Below are 20,858 nucleotides of genomic sequence, written 5' to 3'. Positions count from 1 at the left end.
GGAGCCCCGGGGGACAAAGGCCACTAGTTGCCTTTCCACTTTCGACAACATGCTGAACACAATTCTTGTTTTCTGTCTGAGCCACGTTGTCAGTAAGAAAGGGAAACGCTGCTCTAGCATATCCACATCCTGCCAGGAATCTAAAAGCTTTGGGGAGCACGTTACTCTCAAAAGGATGGAAAAATCTTTTGGATAAGTGAAAAATGCACAAAACACTAAATGAGCATATAATCAAACTACATGCCCAATAAATATTATTGTACTAAGTCAATGTCAAATAAAATTCTATTTACTCTTCTTTTCTGTCAAAAGCGAAATACTCTTCAATCTTTCCATCCACATCATAAACCTCTTCTTCCAGGGATGAACATGCCGTGAGGTCCGCAACCCCTGTGCCAACAGGACCTGGCAGGGTGAGGGCTGAGAGTGCGGCCGGGACTATTTGAGAGCCGGAGATGCACAGCCTATGGGGAAAATAAGATTCTCTGTGAGGGTTTGCAGAACGTCAACAATACAATGTCTACTTGATCATGGTGGGTCTTTAAATTATCCATAAAGCCACAGAATCACAAATTTTAAAAATCACTAAATATTGCATTTGACAAAAGTCATACACTTAAAAGCAACATTTTGGCTCAGACATCATTCAAATTTTTAAGGGCTTCTTAAAAGTCTAAATTATTCTACAAGTTTGTATCCTCTTTGCTGTAATGAAGGGATATCATGGCACAGTCCCGAATATGTGTGAATGGCATAGAGGGATTTACCAAAATCTGTTAGTGAGCAAAAGAAAACGGAAGAGAGCTTTATTTATTCTGCTACTGCCCTGTGGCTTAGGATCCATCACAATAAAGCAGTTTTTGATTTTGCATCTAGGCTGCCTTTCAGAGTCTTTGAAACAGTTTAAAAGTTAACTCCCTTGATATTTGTATTACACACACACATACCATCACCATCATCAATTTTAAATCAGAAGCATCTTGGGGAAAAATAAAATGCTCTGTACCTGCCCTTCATTGAAATCTAAACTTCCAAATTGTTGGAGCCAAGGCTCATGGCTCAGATAGACATGAAAAAGTGTAACTAAAATGTAATTTAAAATACTTTTCAAAAGTAACTTCTAGCAACATACTCTCTGATGTTGCTGCTGGGTTCACAGTCGTCAAAGAAGGGTCTGTGGACGGCAGAAGCAGGTTTGCTGCCCTGGAAATGCCGGACCCCTTCATCAGTGGGCAGGATGAGCTGTCTTCCTAATACTCTGCAAGTGAAAAAAAGGAAACTAATATTTTTGATTGAAAAGGGAAAGATGTTTTACAATTTTAAAAGTTGGGTAATGGACTTCCCTATAGCATTTTGAAGGAGCATGTATGAAGTGATAAGGTAGATATTAGTACATGAGCAGTGTAACGGGATCACAGGAAAACCACAGGCTTTGAGGGAAGAGGACAGACAGTTCTTGCCATTGATGAAGGGACTTGAGGCAAAGTTTTCAGGCTCCCTGAGCCATTGATTTCATCAGTTCGATTTTGTATGCAAAGTAGAATAATAGTGCCCTTGTAGGACTAACGAGTGGCTGATAGATAATGTAATCAGATTCAGGCAACTAGGGTAATGCTGGGCACACAGAAGCTCTCTATAAATGTTAACTGATATATGCATAATGCAGAAAAATATGTAAATATGTACCCTAGGCTTACCGTCCTTTTCATCTTTTCTTTTTTCTACCCTCTCCTCCTTCATTTTTATCTTAAGTATGTAAGACAACACTGAAAGAAACAGATCTGAGCTCCTGGATTTTAGGCAAGTGATCATGATGCCTAGAAAAGTCCGCATCCATCATTAATATCTAGTGGACACTAAGGCAGGGGCTTACAAAGGACTGGAGAGGAAAAATAAAAACCTATTTAGTCAAGATTTTTAAAAAGTTACTTAGTTGAGGTAACCAGAAGACCTACCAACATTTGTATGAGTGTTCTAATTTATTCTCCCCAGATATAATATAGAGGAACTTCAGATAACTGACATGGATTATTTTTTTTCCCTCTAAGTAGGTTTGGCTGAGTAACTGAAGGAAGAAGATCTTCCCTTTATACTCAATCTACATCTTTCATCTTTGATATAAAAAAATAGATGATCCTTCCTACATAAGGAATCTAGGTGAGATGATCAGATTCATCTATCCAATCACTCAGCAAATAATCACTCCGTTCACCTCCCCCGCCCAACCCTGCCCTGTGCACTGCTCTCAAGGGCAGATACATGTTGCTCACAGACTAGTGAGTGTGAAGGATAACTCCTGCCCTTCTTCCATTCTCGCATTTGTGATGCATGCAATGCCGTTCTGGGGATGAGCTACGTTTGCTTCTCACAAATTAAAATGCACTTGAGTATTGGAATGTCTCCAGATTTCCTCAGACACCATTGCAAAGGATGTGATTCCTCAGTAAAGGACATGTGTTCCAGATACATATTTTGACATGTGCTTTTACTCAAAATATACCCAATTTATTGAACAGGTCAAGAGTGAGCAAACACATTCTGGAGAATTACTATGAACAACCTGCTTACCTCAGATGGAGGGACCTTCTTGCCCACTCACTGCATTCAGCCCGTAGATTCTGGGTCTGAGGGCTTACTTTCCCTTCAAATAACATTTCCTCGACCTCCCAGAATAACTGCTGTACTTTCTGTGCATTGGCTTTGTCAAACTCCTAAAATAGAAATGCACATTTAGTTACAAGACTAAAAGTTGTAAATACGGGCTTCAGAATCAATGATACTTACAAATTTATATAGGAGGGAGCCCTCCCGGACATACCAGGGCTCCAAGTTTTACTCTTCTGAAAAATTACATCCCACTTTGAGACTCAAGTTTCCTTGACTGTTAAATAGAGATAATTTCTACTACTAGAAGTTCTCATAACTAGAGTTATGAGACTTATTCAAGATTGTACATAGACATAGTTTCAGGTATGAACATACATATTGACACAGACATTGATAATGACAGACACACACACACACCATAAATCTAAGCACTTACACGTGCACACATACGTGTACACAGACATGTGTCCCTCATGTAGCTGGGCATGAGACACCTAAGTACATCTGCAAATTACAAACTATTTTTTTTCTAATGAAAAGGAAAATTATTTCATAGAAAGGGCCATTCACTTTCTTTTAATCAAGGAAACAGAAAAAGAAACCCACCTTAGGTATCCTAAGAGATGTGGTTATTAGGGCAGGGCCAGAGCATTCATTTTTCTTGTGTGGCCTTAAGAGGTTCTTGGGCTATGGCCACAGTGAACTGTCAGTGAGAAAACCCTCCAGCCTTTCTGTATATTCTCCATGATGGAGAAGTAACAGACCTATTGCCTCCACAGCTGGTGAGGAAAAAATGAACATAACCACAACTGGAAGAGCCAACACTGTACCAGGGGCTGCAGGGCGAAAGCCCTGTTCAGTTTTCTCCCCGGGGGTTGGGGGGTGGCAGGTGAACCTGAAATCTAACCCACAACTCAGAGCGACCAAGTGCGTACTCGGCCTGACATACCTGATGCAAAATGGTCAATTTAGGTTGATTTTCACAGACTTTTCATAGATTTTCACAGCAAAAATTCGATATTTTCCATGCTACTTCTTCCCCCCAACTGATAACAAACTAGATTCCCAGACTGCGGGGGAGTTGAATTACCCCTTTTAAAATGAAAATAAGGAGAAAACTCAGAAGAATATTTGCCTCCTACGAGGGGACTGGGTGCCTGGAGCGTGCAAGAGGGCTTATTTTCATTTTTCTGTCTTTTGTATTTTGTTGCTTTTGCAAATATTACCTATCAAAAAGTAAATGAATGTTTTTAGATTCAAAGCAAAATTTACTGTCTAGGGGCTGGAGTAAATTCTATACATGGAAGGCATAAGACTCTCTATGGATAATTACCTGAAAATCTGTACCAAAGGAATCCCAGAATTTGGACCGTATTGCTTCCTAAAGCCGGTCCTCAGCCGTGTTCCCGTCGGTACACTTTTGACCAAAGAGCCAGGGCGGCAGGGCGCGGGCGTGAGGGTGCGGGCCGTTCATCCCAAGTGACAGAGTCCCATCCTGTCTGAAAGGGCCTGACTCACAGCTGGCCCCCCTTCAGTCTCCCCCGCCCAACACGGCCCCCTCCCTCTGGCCCCTTGCACAATCGCTGCTACAAAACCATCCCTGGGAGCAGAACCCCGCGCGCCGTGCGGGCGAGAGCGGCCTTTAGAGAAGGCGATGAAAACCAGAACACAAACAAGAAAGGAGCAGGAGTTAGAACATCCAAGGAGCTCTCCTGGGGACTCTTCCACAGCCACAGGCGCCTCACCAAAGCCTGTGTCCGGGAATTCTCAGGCACTCTTGAGGGGATCAGAGGTCGGCCAGCGCGCAATCAGAGATCTGAACGTAAGCCTGGGCTGCAGACTTCAAGTCCCACCCAGCGGAGTCACCCTAAAGGGTTACGGTTAACATCTTCCAGCTAGCGTTAGAAGTAAAATATCTGACCTAGAATATTCTAGAATATTCAGGGGAAATTCCCTAATCACGGTGATTCTTCTTCTTTACAGCTTTTATTTTCCCCCAATTTTTCTCTTACTCAAGCTCCTGATTGTCAGAGTCTCTCCTGAATTTCCAGCCATACATATTATGCAAGAAATCATATATAACAACCTGAGGGGGAGGGTTGGGAGGTGGACAAAACAAAACTAACCACATCTAAGACTCTGGATTATGCGATTATGGGCAATTTTTATTCTTCCTTAGAGTTTCTGTATTTTCAGTTTTCATGTGTGACATGTAAGTGCTTTTATATTTATGTATATGTATGTGTGGACTAGGTAATGCTTTTAAAATTGGTAAAAAGATTTTTTTTTTAAATAAGAAAGCAAGTCATCATTATAAGTTGTAACCATGGGATTATCCAAAATTTTGTGAGACATACGTCATCTCTCCAAGAGTAAATGGAGCTCCTCTCGGTTGATAAGCCTGTGGTTGAACTCTGTGTCCCAGACCCAGACCAGGAGTTGGGAGCTTCTGTGGGCGTGGGGCTTCCACTTGATGAAAATGATGACGCGGATTCACTGTAGGAAGAATTGTAACATAAATAACATTTACTGAGAAGAGGTCATACTGGGAAGTGGCTTGACCTTGTGCCTACTTCCTCTTTCTTTATTTTAATATATTGGTTAATTTTCACAGTACACTGACTTTAAAAGACTTATGCAGTGCAACATTTCAGTTGGCTAAAAATAAAACTGCTTCTTTTACTTGTGGAAATTCATGGCCCATCAGTGACTTTGTTTCCCATATTCATTATGGGCACATTTTCATTTTGCAATCAGACACATTTAACAGACTAATTCTTACCAGGTATATTTATCAATGGCTTTCTGTACATTTCTTGTAAAATGTGTAGGTAAAGGATCTTTGCTTTTCACAGCAAAACTCTGCTTTCCAGATCCTTCTGGCAGCCCTCTTCTGAAAAAATAAAATAAAATATGAAAAGTATCCGTAATGTAATAATATAAGTGTATTCATTAAGACATTTAAAATTTCCTTTTGTAGAAAGTTGTCCCTCTCCACCTACCACGTCCCCCTAAACACACACGTGTGTACACACACACACCCCACACACACCTCAAGACACTGAGCCTAGTTCCCTACCATTTTTATTTTTCTTAGAATCAAGGTTGTTATTAACCTACATGAACTGTTATGTAAACTGGGAAAAAAACAACTTCTTGTGACTCAGCCAGACTGGTAAAAGTTGCTCCAAACCTAGGTGGATACAGACTCACTCCAAAACTCGGCAACGGAAACATGAGCTAGATTTCAGGTCCCTTGTATCCCTAGACCAGGTGCCCTGGAGCTTGCAAAAGCCAACCGGCCTTGCACGAAAAAAACTCGATAATTCTTTATTAATTCTGAAATATATCAAATTCTTTTGAATCACTAAACACAAAGAAATAAAAGAAATGACTGAAACACACAAACAATAACTCACTTTAGTTTGGCATTGTAGCTTGGGTTTGTAGCCTGATTTGTAGAGAGTTTTAAAATATTAAGAGTAATGGAAAACTAAAACAGAAGAAATCTCTCAATTTTAAATAAGGCATTAAACCTGGCTGGTAGAGCCCAGTTAGTGTTAATCATTAAAATGTCCTTTCATTGAACCTCTTAAAACATTTACTTCCCTCTAGTCAAATACCTTCCTAACGTTTTACAGTAAACAACTTCTGTTCTTTTATAGAAATAATATTTTCCCATACAAATAACTTATATTTTATATTAACTTAAGATATGATAGTCATTTGGGGGAAAAAAGTCAACTTTCAATATTTCTAACAGGGACACCACTCATTTAAAAAGTTTGCTTTTGGGCTTCCCTGGTGGCGCAGTGGTTGAGAATCTGCCTGCCAATGCAGGGGACACGGGTTCGAGCCCTGGTCTGGGAAGATCCCACATGCCGCGGAGCGACTAAGCCCGTGAGCCACAACCACTGAGCCTGCGCGTCTGGAGCCTGTGCTCCGCAACAAGAGAGGCCGCGACGGTGAGAGGCCCGCGCACCGCGATGAAGAGTGGCCCCCACTTGCCGCAACTGGAGAAAGCCCTGGCACAGAAACGAAGACCCAACACAGCCAAAAATAAATAATAAATAAATAATAAATAAATTAAAAAAAAAAAAACTGATGAAAATTTATTAAAAAAAAAAAAGTTTGCTTTTGCTTTCAATTAAATGGTACCTAATTTTCATCATTTATATTTCTGTATGTAAATAGAGTTTTAAAAAAATATTAATCAGAGAATCAGTTCTGTCCTTAGTTGTATACCTACAGTACTCTACAAAAAAGAGAATTTTTAAAACAAATTAATTACTATAAACAGAGGTGAGCGATCATATAGATGTCTTTACAAGAGAGAATAACAGAATTATAGGATTTGTTTTAGGGTAGACTGAAGTGCAACCACCAAACTATATTGCATTAATTTGTTGGTGCATCAAAGTTAAATTAAAGCTCAGTCTCAATCTCCCCGAGTCACTCCATTCCAGTTGTCAAGGAAATTACTAGATTATCTACTTTTACTTTTTAAAAGTTGCCTCTTGATAGCCCACAAACCTCTGCCACTTTGCCCTATAAAAATTCAATTATTAGGGACTTCCCTGGTGGCGCAGTGGTTAAGAATCCACCTGCCAGTACAGGGGACACGGGTGCGAGCCCTGGTCCGGGAATAGCCCACATGCCGCGGAGCAACTAAGCCCGTGAGCCACAACTACTGAGCCCGCATGCCACAACTACTGAAGCCCACGTGCCTAGAGCCCGCGCTCCGCAACAAGAGAAGCCACCGCCGTGAGAAGCTCGCACACTGCACAGCCCCGAAGCAACTACAGAAAGCCTGAGCAGCAATGAAGACCCAACGCATCCAAAAATAAACAGATAAATAAATTTATTTTAAAAAATGAAATTCAATTATTAAACAGTGATGGCAGCTTTCAAAATTTATATTTCTGCTTAGAAAGATTGTCTGAAATGAGTATTGCATTCTGAATGGGTTAGAACGCAGGATGGTAAGCCCTGACTTATACAAGCTCATTCTAGAAGCAACCGAGGCTCCCGGCTCTTGGGACTGAAGAGAAGTCATCTCAGACGCCACGAACGCTTGTCAGACCAAGTGAGCATCTTGGCTCCGGAGGGCCTGATGGCGTCAGCACGAGATTTCAGGAATGGACGCAGGGAAACAGACCAGATGGATTCTGACTTTGCAAGCAGGAAACAATCACGCGCGTGGCACAGAAAGGTGACACGAAGGCAAACTCATTCCCCCTCCCGCCCTTCCCAGATCAGGACTCACCCAATCACCATCAGCCCCAGGTCTGGGCTCGCGTCCCGCGGGCCAGGCCCAGAGCCCCGAGGCCTGGGCGCCGCCGGGCGCTGCCACCCCGCGCCGACCCCCTGCAGGCGGCGCCCCCGCGCCCCCGGGGCCCGGGCTCCCCGGCCGCCCAGCCCTGCGCCCCCGCCCGCTAGCCCCGCACGTGCGGCCGCGGCGCCGCCGGGAACCGCGAGGCTCGAGCGGCGCGGCCAGGGGCGCTCCCGGCCCGGGCTGCGCGGTCCATGGGCGCGGTGTGCTCCGCTCGCCCGGCGCTGCTTCCCCCGCCCCGGCTCCCTCGGCCCCGAAAGCGCCAGATTCCGGCGCGGCGCGGCGCGGCGCGGCGACGCCTCCGGCCCCCGCCCTTCCCTCCTCCTCCTCCGCTGGCCGCCGCGCCCCTCGCCGGGGGCGGTCTGGGCCAGGCGGCGGTTCCCCGCGGCGTCCCCTCTTCTGGAGCCTGGCGGCGCTCCCCGCTCCCACCCGCCGCCCTCTGCCCTCGGTCCGCGTCCCGCTCTCCCCGGATCCCGACCTCCGGAAAAGCACGCCGTACCCCTTCCCGCTGCCAGGGGCCACATTTTATAACCCAGTGTCCTGAGCTTTGACCGCGGGCCACTCGGCCTCTGGGCACCCGCCGGCCCCACTGCCCTCTCTGGGCCTCCAGTGCGCACCGGTCTGGCCTCCCCACCCCTTCCCCGGGGCTGCCCGGACAGGTGTTTGCTGTCCTTAATCCTTTTAAATAGAATTTGAATGAACCGGAGCAATACAGACAATTTCACCGACCCCCCTCCTCCCATCGAAGGATTCCTAGTTGGGCGTGGCGGGGGGTGGGGGGGAGGGCAGGGAGGTAGAGGGAGGTTTAAAAAAAATTCAAGTCTCAGCCTGGTAAATGCAAGATGCTAATCTGCTTAACAGGAACTCTAGGTCTACTTAGGCACCGAAGATTTGCTTCCGATGCCGTCCTGCCTCTCCCATCTTCAAATAGATGCTTTATCTCATACAGTCCAATAACTTTTCTACAAACCGGAGAGTACACCCGTGTCTTGGTTTTATTAATATGTGCTGGTTTCAATCTTGAAGTCATACAATAACACCAGGACTAGAGTCACCAGATTCTATGCCGTGAGATAGCAAAATGGCCAAGCCACCATTTTCAGAAACTGAGAGAAATACGGCTGAGTTGGCTAAAGTAATACACATTTTCAAAGTAACATGTCCAAGGGCAGACACTACCTGTTGCGTGCCTTTTCCCAGTAAGAGATTCTTAATAATTACAATGAATAAATGGGACACTGGAATACAGTCCAGCCTGCCGTGGCCATCCATTCTCCTTTGAGATCTAAGGCCTTCTAAATCTGAATAGGTACAAAGAAGCCCACCTCTTCCTCCAGCTCAGCATTTACAGAGGTAAACCATGCCTATTCCACTTAATAGTGAAAAATCCAGTTTATTTATTTTGACTCTGACTCTTAATGGACAACCCTAAGATGATAATAAGAAGCCAACTACCAACAGCAAAACAATGATCCATTTCTTGAACTAAGGATACTAGGGTCCTCACCATGTTTACAAATCCTCAGCTTTAAAGTGGTAAGTGGTTATAAATCCTGAAATTAATGATACATACATATGTATATACATGCAGGGTGTGTGTGTGTGTGTTTGTGTGTGAATCAGGAAAACTGATGGTACCTAAAATAAACACATACCTGCTAATACTATTTATATGAAAGGAGACATGACAGGAAAAAAAAAAAAAAAGTAAAGAATAATATTATGATCCAAACATGCTAGCTGCTTTATATGTTATTTTTGTTTAATTTGTTTAATTTTTTAACACCCATGGTAAGTAGATACCATTATCCAATTTTACTGATGAAAATACTGAAGGCAGGCACCTTATAATGACATGTTCGAGGTCACTCAGCTAGGATGTGGCCTGCATGTATGTCCCAGGTATCTATTACTGCTTAACAAACCATCCCAAACTTAGTGGGTGAAACAACAGTCCTGGGGTTATGCTCACAAGCCACAGATTTCAGGGATTCCAGGAAAACTTGGCTGGGTGATTCTTCTGCCCTATGTGGCACTGACCTGGGTTATTCAGTGCTATTCAACTGGCCACTGGGCTGGGCTGGAGGGTCCAAGAGGTCTTCACCCTCATACTAGCACTTTGGGGCATGGGGATGGCTGGAAGTCTGGGCGCAGCTGGGCCCTTCTCCCATGTAGTCTCAAGGCTGCCCCCGAGCAGTCGCTCCCGTGGGGGGGCCAGAATTCCTATGTGGTAGCTCCGGGTTCCAAGAAACCAAGGCAGAAACTGTCTGTTCTGTTAAAGGCTGGCCCTGAGCAGACATACTGTCATTTCCACCGTTCTCCATTATCAAAGCAGTCACAGATTCAAAGCGTTGGAAGATAGAATGCCCTTCTCAGTGAGAAGAGGGCCAGAGAGTCTGCAGACATCTTTACTCTGCCATAATCCCATTCCAGCCACACGTTATTTACATTCCTCCCACAAGCCTGGTATACTCAAGCCCCTCAAGAATCCCCTAAAAAGTCATTATCTCAATCACATCCAAGTAAGGATGAGGAAGCTCCTCCTTGGGGCATGTCCTCTGGATCTGAAGACCAAGAAAGAATTCTGCCAGCAGATTGCCTGTGGACTTGAATTGCAACTGAAACTCTTCCCTGTGTCTCCAGCCTGCCGGCCTACCCTGCAGATTTTCGATTTCCCACGCCTCCACAGTTATGGGAGCCCGATTCCTTAAAATTGAAATGTTTGCGTGCAATACTGCCAGAAAACCACTAGACGTCACTCCTTTAGCACTTTGAAAACCATGCCCAGCTGGATTTTAATTCCATTTTGTTTTTTCAAGATTTAGGATTTAGTGAATTTTCAATCTAGTACAGATGCAGAATCCTGTTTAGATCGGAAATCACTATTTTTGTGAACAATATCTAGTCTGCACAGCCAACATAAAGTGTCACGATACTAACATCCTCCACAGATGGAGTGCTTTCACGTTGGCAGGCAAATATGGTCAGAGACCTACATACCTTACTTCCAAACCTCACAACAACCCTGAAAGGTGATTACATTTTTTTTGTACAGAAAAGAAAACCAAGGACGAGAAACATTAATTACCAAAGGTAAACAGTTTTATCCAGGTCTGTCTAGCCTGACTTCAAAAGTTTACCCTTTCTAGGATTCATCTCAGAGCTAATTTGCAGAGTTCTGTTGAAGTTCTTTTTATCGAAAAGATGTTCTATGAATATCTCCTATAGATATACAAAATGCGTTCTATAACAATATTCACCAACATTTCTTGAATACTTAACCACATCCCAGGCCCTATTTTAAGCACTTGATATAAATTAGTGCATTTAAGTTTCACAGTAATTCTTTGAAGGGGGAATACTATCAGTACCATTCTGCAGATCGGTAAACTGAGTCACAAAGAAGTTGATGGCATGGCACCGCCAACATTCTAACTCAAGCTGTTGGTGAGAAAGCTTAATCAACACCATACTTCAATCTTCTATGCAGGGCACACCCCTCCAAAGCCCTCTGCAAATGATATGGAGAAACCAAGGCTCACTATATTTAGCAAAGAATATTTAAAAGTTTTAAAATTTAGAGAAATGCTGTATCTGAAAAGAGATAGCAGAAAGAAAAATTATTAGACTTTTAATATGAAGAGTATAAAAAACGTAGACAGTAATAAGTCATATATGAGGTGTACAGCTCATATAAAATTATAAAAAGATATAGAAATAGTATGTTACTCAAAATAAAGTACTTAAGTTGGTTATTCATAAACCCAACAATTTCTAAATAAGTGCTGAAATCTATCAGGACAATAATTTTTATACAAGATCATATGAAATAGCCAATACTATACTGTTTGAACCAGAAAAATAAATTTTATGTTTCAAACTAATGCATTGGATAAATGGGTTCAATAACATTCTTTAATAGCCAGTAATTTTTTCTTACTTTTAAACAATTACTTTATAATACTTTACTGGTAGAAAGTGAAAGAAGGAACAAGCCCTCAAAAACTGTTTTATAAATATTTTTTATAAAGAACTCATCAGACTTTCAAAGGGAAAACAACTACCTAAATATATTCTATGAAGCGTTCAATTTACCAAACTGCAACATCAATATAGTAATATTTTAAATATAGTAAAATTAGTATAGTATAATATAGTAAAATTTTCCAAAAAGTGTTCTGTAATGTTTGATTTGACTTATTCTTTCAATTAGTAGAGCTGATAATGAAGACTTTGTACTAACTGCTAGACCACTATCCTAAATTTCATTTTATGTAATTGAAACATTAAAAATATAGTTAATCCTCACCAGTCGTGGGTTTCTTAATAGTGAATTCATATACCTGTTAAAATTTATTTGTAATCCCAAATCAATCAACAAATACAAAACAGTAACAAACATGGTAGCTATTAATCCAACTATGTCAATAATCACTTTGAATGTCAACGGTCTAAATGCACCAATTAAAATATATGTTGTCTTAAATATAAAGACACATACAGGTTTAAAGTAAATGGATGGAGAAAGATATACCATGCTAGCACTAATCAAAAGAAAGCAGGAGTAGCTATATTAATTTCAGACAGAGCAGCCTTCAGAGCAAGGAAGGTTATCAGGGATAAAAAGGGGCATTGCATAATGATAAAGGGGTCAGTTCTTCAAGAAAACGCAACAATTCTTAATGTATATGCATTAACAACAGAGGGTCAAAATACGTGAAGCAAAAACTGATAAAACTGCAAGGAGTAATAAATAGATGCATCCACTATTTTAGTTGGAGACTTCAACACCCCTCTATCAAACATGGACAGTTCTGGCAAGCAGAAAATCAGTAAGAACATAGCTGGACTCAACATCTCCACCAATCAACTGGATGTAATTGACACCTATAGACTAAAGAATAAATTAGAATTCTAATTGATGAGAAAGCATTGTATCATATTTAACATTTAGGCAGATTTCACATTTAACATAGGTAACATTTTTCTTTTTAGTGGAATGGAAAATTAAAGTGTGGCTTTAATCAACAGAATCTTAGAGTCAATGAAATTCAGTAACTTCTGATTCTGAAATAAAATTTTTTTCAGCATTGATGGCTTAATTTGCTGAAATGGATAACAGTTCTATAAAATTTTGCTCTTTATTAAAAAGCAGTCTAAACTGGAAAATGATATTGTACCAGGATAATTTGTCAGATGATTAATATTACTAGTTCTCTGCTGTGGAAATACTACGTGTGTGTTTCTAAGCCTTAATCTGTAACTATTTAGGTTTTTGTCTTCCAACCTTTCACAAAAATAATAGTGAAAGGACAGAAGCTAAGCTCAACTCAAAAACAAATTCCGAAGGACCTCCTATCCAACAATTAATTACAATTACAGGGCCAGCTGGCCTTACAAAGCTGCCCTGGGGTAATTAAAAACCTAGTAAATGGTCTTTTTTGATTAAGTGAAGTTCCTAAAATTTTAACATGGTGTAATTTCTTTCTGGTTAGCGTTTTTTTGGAGAGTCCTACTTAAGAGATCTTTGCCTAACCCTAAGACGGGAAGATCGTCTCCTATATTTTCTTATAGTATTTAGAAGTTTCATTGGTTTTTCTTTCATATGTAGATCTACAATTCACTTGAACTTTTGTTTTTGCATGAAGTATGACACAGGTGATCAAGTTTCTTTTATTTCCTTAAGGATATACAATTGATTCTGCACTATTATCGAAAAGACCATATATAGATAGATAGATAAATTTAGTAGCTCTATACTAAAGCTTTATATAAAGCTTTATAATAAGCTTTATAATATTTAGTAACTTTATACTAAAGCTTTATATAAAGCTTTATAATAAGCTTTATATATATAGTACCTTTACAATAAATTTGATATCCTTTCGAGTAATTATTGTCTTGTTCAACTTTTTCTATATATCTTCTATCAACTGTTGTGAAAGGTATGTTAAAATCTTCCACTATGATTTTGCATTTGCTTATTTCTTCTCTTAGTTCTGTCAATTGTCACCATAGACATAAATAGATAATTTTTTTCTAAACTCAAATTTTAGTTACCTTTTCTGGAGTAAAATAGGCTTTTCACTGCTTACAAGATCATTTCTGAGTTTTATATTTTTCTCCTCCCCATGTATGGTAATTACTTTATTTCCTCATTCAATCTGGCTGCCACAGTTAAACAAACAGAAAGTATGAAACACTTTTTCTTGCATGTGTAGTAGAAACCTTAGGAGCAGATGTTAACTGCTCCAGCTCTGTCAAAAATAGATGTATTTTTATATACTTTTAAAACTATGTTATTGGTGCCTACAAATTTAAAATTTTCATATCTTGTAATGAATTGACCTTTTTATCTTTATAAAATGACCCTTGTTACCTCCACTAATTCTTCTTGTTTTAAAGTCTACTTGGTCTGGTATTATTAAAGCTACCCCAGTTTTTTTTTCTAGAATTTGCATGTACAAACATTTCATCCATACATTTATATTAAACATTTCTGTATTCTTATACATAAATTGTGTCTTTGATGAACAGTATATAGTTGTTGCTTATATCTTAAATACAGTGGGGATTAAATTTGGTTCTTACAGCAGACAGGGCTTGGGGCTCCAGCAATCGCAAATCATCTTAATCCCGTCAGGAATTAAGAAGATTTAAATCTGGGTTTCAGGCCCTGTGAGGCTGCTCTATTTCCAGTTTACCAAAGCTCTGGAGTGGTTTTTTAATTTATTGTCCAGCTTTTCTAGTACTCGGGTGGTGGTTTTTCTAAAACAATCTATTAATAGTTTGCCACTGTTGGAAGTAGAATGAAGGGAATTTTTGTACCGAAATATTGCACAATGTGTGATATAAATCTCCATTCCTCTGCCAAGGGAATCTTCAGTAAAATATAAATTTTCCCCCTAATTTTTTAATGCAAGAACAATTCACAATTGCTTTATGGGGAAAACAGGGTTGCATGCTGCTTCATGGTCAGCTTGAGGTAAAAACAGAGGTTTCCAACAGGGACAGGTATATGGCTTAGAAGGGTATTTGGAGTACAAACACACACACACACACACACACACACACACACACACACACACACACACAATGCTAAACTCAAAGTGTCCATATTAAGCAAATGAGGAACTGAAGTACATTAAATAGTAAAGATAAGCATTCCAATCCTAAACTGAATTTCATATTGACCTTGAATTCACAAAAATCATGAGCTCTGGAACATAAGAAGACACATTTCCATCAAGCACAGGTCAACCCTTGGCTAAAACAAAGATAAAACCACATTCTCCTCATTATAAGAAGGAAAAAAGTATTGCATACTGAGGTGTTCCACAGAGGGTTGTGTTGTTTGTTTTTGTTTTGTTTTGTTTTTTATAACATTTAGCTGAGTTACTCTAAGACAAAACTACTATATGAATCTCCTACAGAGCACAATTTCTTCTTACTCACCTATCACCTAAAATCATGGTCCTTCACCTCAATCTCAGTTGTGTGAAGTGTGAACCAAGAAATTTAGGACTAAGTTTATCAGTGATTAGCATTTTTAAAAATAGAGCATTACCAAGACTATCCCTTTCATCTACATTCCATATCCTTATCCTCAATATTTAATTATAAGGCTTCTTCCAAACCCTTAAGTGAAACGTCTAATTAAGAAAATGCTAATGTATATGTATACCCTTTCCTCTAACAAGGACCATATCTAATTGCTTCTTCTCTGTTTTTTTTTCAAGTAAGACAATGCTTGCTAATTATCTGCCTTACTTGTATGAATAAAGTATTTGATTTACTATTAAATATACACAAAATGATTTATAAGAAACACATATATAATAAACTAGGAGATGACAAAACTAATGCTTTATTTTAAAGATGTCATAGCTTTATGATAAAAGTCCTTTGTTATCTGTACTTCAAAATGGACAAAAGTATGCTTTAATTTTGGTCTCCTGATCAGTACTACTAGAAATAATATTTTGAGGAAGATACTTTTAGATTACTTATTAACATGATTTTTATTTTTCATACTTATTTTTATTGAAAAGAGTATAATTTCTTAGAGTCAGTTTGTTCCAGGAAAAATACTACCAATTACCGTAAAAGTAGACTTTAACCCTTATTATCGTCTTAAAAACACTTGGTTACACATATGCATGGATGGTAAAAATTGACTGCCTGGATTTGAATCTTACATTTTTCCACGTATTAACCATAACCACATGAATTGGACCACTTCTCCTTTCTGAACCTCAGTTTCTTCATATGTAAATAAAATGGAAATAAAATTCCTACCTTGTATGTTTGTTTTGGGGATTCACGGCAATGATTATAGAATATGCACACAGCATTTGGTACCTGGTAGACATGGAAATACTAGTCGTTATTTCAAATGCTGAGAACCTTGGCTTTGTAGAATAATACATATTTGAGCAATGTTCACATCAATCAGTGAAACACTTATTAAAAATGTTAAACTAGTAAGTAAAACCAAGACTTTTTCTTGAGAATACATCACCCGTTTCTTTAAAATAGACTTCATATACTATAAAATTAAAGTTCCCTAGGATTTACTTCTTATGCATTAATTTAGAATGAAATTACTAGTTTTTTAGAGGGAGGGATTCATTTTATTCAATGTAGACTCTTAATTTAACTGGATTAGGAAGAGTTTTGCATATACATGAACGGTTTTTAAGACTTCACTGTCCAGTGTTAGGAATTTGAATGAAATGTTGCATTTTTGAATAAATCCTTATTTCAACTTTCTATGCATCTGTGACATTCTCTGAAATATAATTATTAGCTTTAAAAGCCTGATGTAAATTGTGAGCTCCCAGATGGGATTTGTCCTCATCCTCATTACTGGCACTATAATAAATTTAAGAAGACAGTGATCCTAAGAAGAATATATATGTATATATGCATATGAGAAGAACATTTTGAGTTCAACTTAGGCTTAATCATCTGTTTATTAAGTAACAGTAGGGAAAGTCTTAGCTTCACTGTTTTTCTTGTCACTACCAAAGACCATCTGCTTCTTTCCCAAGTTCACAGCTGGATATTTAATCATGTCAAAGGCTTTCTTTAGTTTCTGTGCTTTATGAAACGTGTCTTCATTGACTATTTCTAAGTTTGGGATTAACTATTATATATAGAATGGATAAACAGCAAGGTCCTATTGTATAGCACAGGAAACTATATTCAATATCCTGTGATAAGCCGTGATAGAAAAGAACATGAAAAAGAATGTATCTATAAATGTATAAATGAATCACTTTCCTGTGCAGCAGAAATTAATACAACATTGTAAATGAACTGTACTTTGATCAAATAAATTAAAAAAATAAAGGGACATGTTTTGAATTTTTTCAATACATATTTAATGAATAGTATTCATTCATTTATTTAATGAATAGCACATAGTATTTAATGAATCATGCTCTATTTAATATGTATATAATACCTAGTATTCCTAGGACCATAAAATGTTCATGTAATATTTTGTTACAAAGCAAAATTCTTGCTTATGGATTGCAAAATTATTCATATCCAAAGAGGTGTGTGATTTGGCTGCTGTTGAATTAAACAAATAACTACACTGCACTGGTAAGGAGAAAAAAAGTGTTCTCTGTGCATGAAGGATATGTGATGGAGAATTTTGAAATGTTAGCTGATATTTTTTTCCCTAGTGTTCTTTCATTTTCCTTTGTCCCTTCCTACATTGAGTGATCCAAGGCTTTTTTGCTTATTGTTTCAGAAAGCAGAGAATGCAGTAGGGTTTTTTTCCTTTATGTTTATGCTATTGTTGCTGCTATTTTTTTTTAAGCCTAAGCTTACAAGATTGGTATGGATTTTTTATTTTTAGCATAGAAAAGAATTTAGGAGGAAATAGATAGGTCAGGGAGATTCTTCCTAACCCTCAGAAGGAAAACAGATTCCCTGGAATGGGGAGATTTCGTAGGGTCAGATTTTCTATATTTCTGAGAGAGGGAATCTCAGGGAGGTTAGGGAATGGGGATTATGGCTTGAGGGTCCACTACAAAGCAAAATAGTCCACCAGGGACACCGTTCCCTATGGAAGGCACCCAGCCAGGAAGTCGACAGAGGGCAGAAATCTAGCCAGCCCTTCACTTGATTTACACCATAGCCAAATAATAAAAGGAGTGTCTTTTCTTATTCCCACAGGCTGGTGGAGCCCTGAATCAGGCTTTCAGCACCAGGGAGTTCCTAGAGGATGTCCTTTAGGCAACTGTGATTCAGAGGCGCAAAGCTCAGACCTCAGATGCAGTGGAGGTGAGGGATCAGAGGGTCCTGATGCTTCCACAGAACTTAGGTGAGGTGGTGAAATCCCAGAGAAAAGAAAGGCGATGCGGTGTGGGTGGGCATTCCCCCGGGAGTCCCGTGACTGAGAATGTTGGTATGAGAGCGGCGGGCCGCCCCCAGGGGCTCCCGTTAAGTACCACAGAAGTAAGGGAGGGAGACGCCTAACTTGAAGGGCCTTTGTGGATAAAGGCATGAGACCTGGGTTCTAAAGAAGGACAAGACGAGATTATGGATACTTCAGCGGATTCAGCAAGAACAGATGTTATCAAAGAACAAGTAGGTTCCTTCCCCGCCACTGAATGTCCTGGTCTCATGTAAGCCCCCCAGAATGGGGCGCAAGCCTAAGATAAAGATGAGAGCAATCCCAGATAACTGGGTTTTCGTTTCCACCAGTAGCAGAACGTAAGCTCCAAATGGAAATTAAACTTAAAATATGGAAAAATATCCTGATGGGGCATAGGATCACTGCCTTCGTCATGACATGATTCCTTCCTATGCGATTCAGAAGGGATTAATACACGTGATCATCTATTAGCCATAAGTCAGGAACTCTTCCAAAGAGACTATACATTGGCAACAAGAGAAGAGATTATGTCGTGTCTGTAAATTTCCTGTTAAAAGTTCCTTTTTTGGGGGAAATTATCTGTGTTTGCAAGTTTTGCTTTGTGAGAGAAATTGCCATCAAGGGTTTTGAATGAATTAGGAGACCTCCGATGGGATGTAGCCATTGGCACACAACTTCAAAAAGAAAAAAAAGCAGTAAGTGTAAGAAACCCCCTCCTTTGAGCAGTGGATTCTTGGCCACCGGTTGTAACTTCACAGCCATAGCTCCCAAAGACATTGTGACTAGAGCATATTCTCAACTCTATCATTTGAACAATTTAAAGAATTTCATCTTTAATCAGAGGATACTGTTCCAATATTGCTTAGCCCTCTACTTTAGGAAGAGTAAAATGGTAGTATAATCATTTGGCTGTTTTTTTCTCTCTTGGTGTCCTGAAATTTGCTCATTGTGGTCTAAAGGTGTCTAAATAAAGTCTGCTTCAGTGCTTCTCAAACTAATGTGTAGTCTGACCATTAAAATTTTTTTTCCTATTCATTGTGAATGTTATAATTTTTTAAGTGTAATGAAAATAAATTACTAGAAAGTAAAATGGAAAAAAAGATACACAAAATACAAATCCAAAAGTTTTGTTATCAGTGCACAGACATAAAGTTACTCTGTCAATTGCTATAAACTTTTCTAAAGATTTATCCTCACTTTCTGTACTTATCATGGATTGGTAACAGGTAACTAACTGGTAACTGCTAACATATCAAGTACACACGTTACCTATCACATTAGAAAAAATTCAGAATGTGTTTTTTAAATACACAGCAGAACATAATAACTCAAATTTAATTTTTGAGACTTCAAATATAACAAAGTAAAGAAGATAATTTAAAGCTTAAAAACTTACTGTATAAGACATTAAGAACAAAATTCTTTTCTTGGGTTTAAGCAAATGCTAGACATGAACGACCAAGTCAAGTTCATTACTTTTAATGAAATTGATGGTCATATGACTGTAATAGAAAGTAACAGTCATATGACAATTGTCTACAGAGCTCACCATTCATCCCTGTGGAAATGCAAACGCCCAGCAAAAAGCATTACTAACTCTGGGAAAACTCCAAGACAATGAAAACAGAAAGGCCCAAGACAATTTCTTAAAGAAGGACATTTAAATTTCCTCTCGAGTTTTATAAGGTTAGGAACCCATGAAAGTGGATTTTGTGATGAAAATATTTTCATTTATTCTTTTAATAAGTATTTATTAAATGCCTTTTGTGGATGTGTGTTAAGTGTCACAGGACAAAGAGTTTATCATTTAAAAAAAGATAATGCTGTGCATATATATAATACGATCACTGGGTAGGAATGCGCAAGAGCTGTACAAAGTACTGGCTATGTACGATTTGATTTGTGATGCTACTGATTATTCTGCAGTGTCTCGAAAAGTAAAGAAGTTTGACCCCAGGGTGGCAAATACATTTTCTTCTAGGTATTGTACAGCAATGAGTGGTAATACTAATTAAAGTAACCTTTATCTTCTGTAAATTTTACAGGGAAAATGATGAAAGATTAGAGTGTACTGCAATTTGTTCTCCCAAATACTTTCACTAAAAGATGCCATTTATTACAGTTGTACAATAAATATCAATGCATTTTTTCTGTCGCTCTCTTTTTCTCCTGCAATGTATTCTTCAATGAAATATGTTTTCTATTTTCATTCCTGTGCCAAGAAGCAGATAATAATCAGATACTATTTTTTAAACACTTCTCCATGTGTTAGGCACTTAAAATATTATTTCAGTGAATTTTTGGAACATCCCTATGAGGAAAGTATTATTATCTCCATTTTGTCAAGGTGGAAAATCTACAGTTTGGAAAACTGAAGAGCTTGCCCAGAATTACACAGCTAGCAAGTGGTTTGAGATAGGAATCCAACTCACTGGATTCCTGCCTGGGTCCTTAAGTATCACTCCAACTCTGGGCTGCCTCAGAGAAGTCCCTGCATTCATTTTATTGGCAGTCAAGTTAACAAGT

General features: G+C 39.1%; 1 protein-coding gene across 1 annotated transcript in view; it reads right to left on the bottom strand.

The window, feature by feature from the left end:
* The window catches only part of FAM149A (family with sequence similarity 149 member A), a 38,114-nt gene that overhangs the window by 13,344 nt on the left and 3,912 nt on the right, over positions 1–20,858 (bottom strand). The window contains 6 exon segments of the mRNA XM_059909355.1: positions 294–464; positions 1,133–1,258; positions 2,569–2,711; positions 4,965–5,103; positions 5,390–5,500; positions 16,238–16,300. Coding sequence (XP_059765338.1) covers positions 294–464; positions 1,133–1,258; positions 2,569–2,711; positions 4,965–5,103; positions 5,390–5,500; positions 16,238–16,300 — 753 coding nt within the window.

This window comes from Balaenoptera ricei, chromosome 21 (assembly GCF_028023285.1).
Source record: "Balaenoptera ricei isolate mBalRic1 chromosome 21, mBalRic1.hap2, whole genome shotgun sequence".
Lineage (NCBI taxonomy): Eukaryota > Metazoa > Chordata > Mammalia > Artiodactyla > Balaenopteridae > Balaenoptera > Balaenoptera ricei.
Note: the sequence above shows the minus strand (reverse complement) of the source record. Positions and strands in the feature narration are given on the sequence as shown.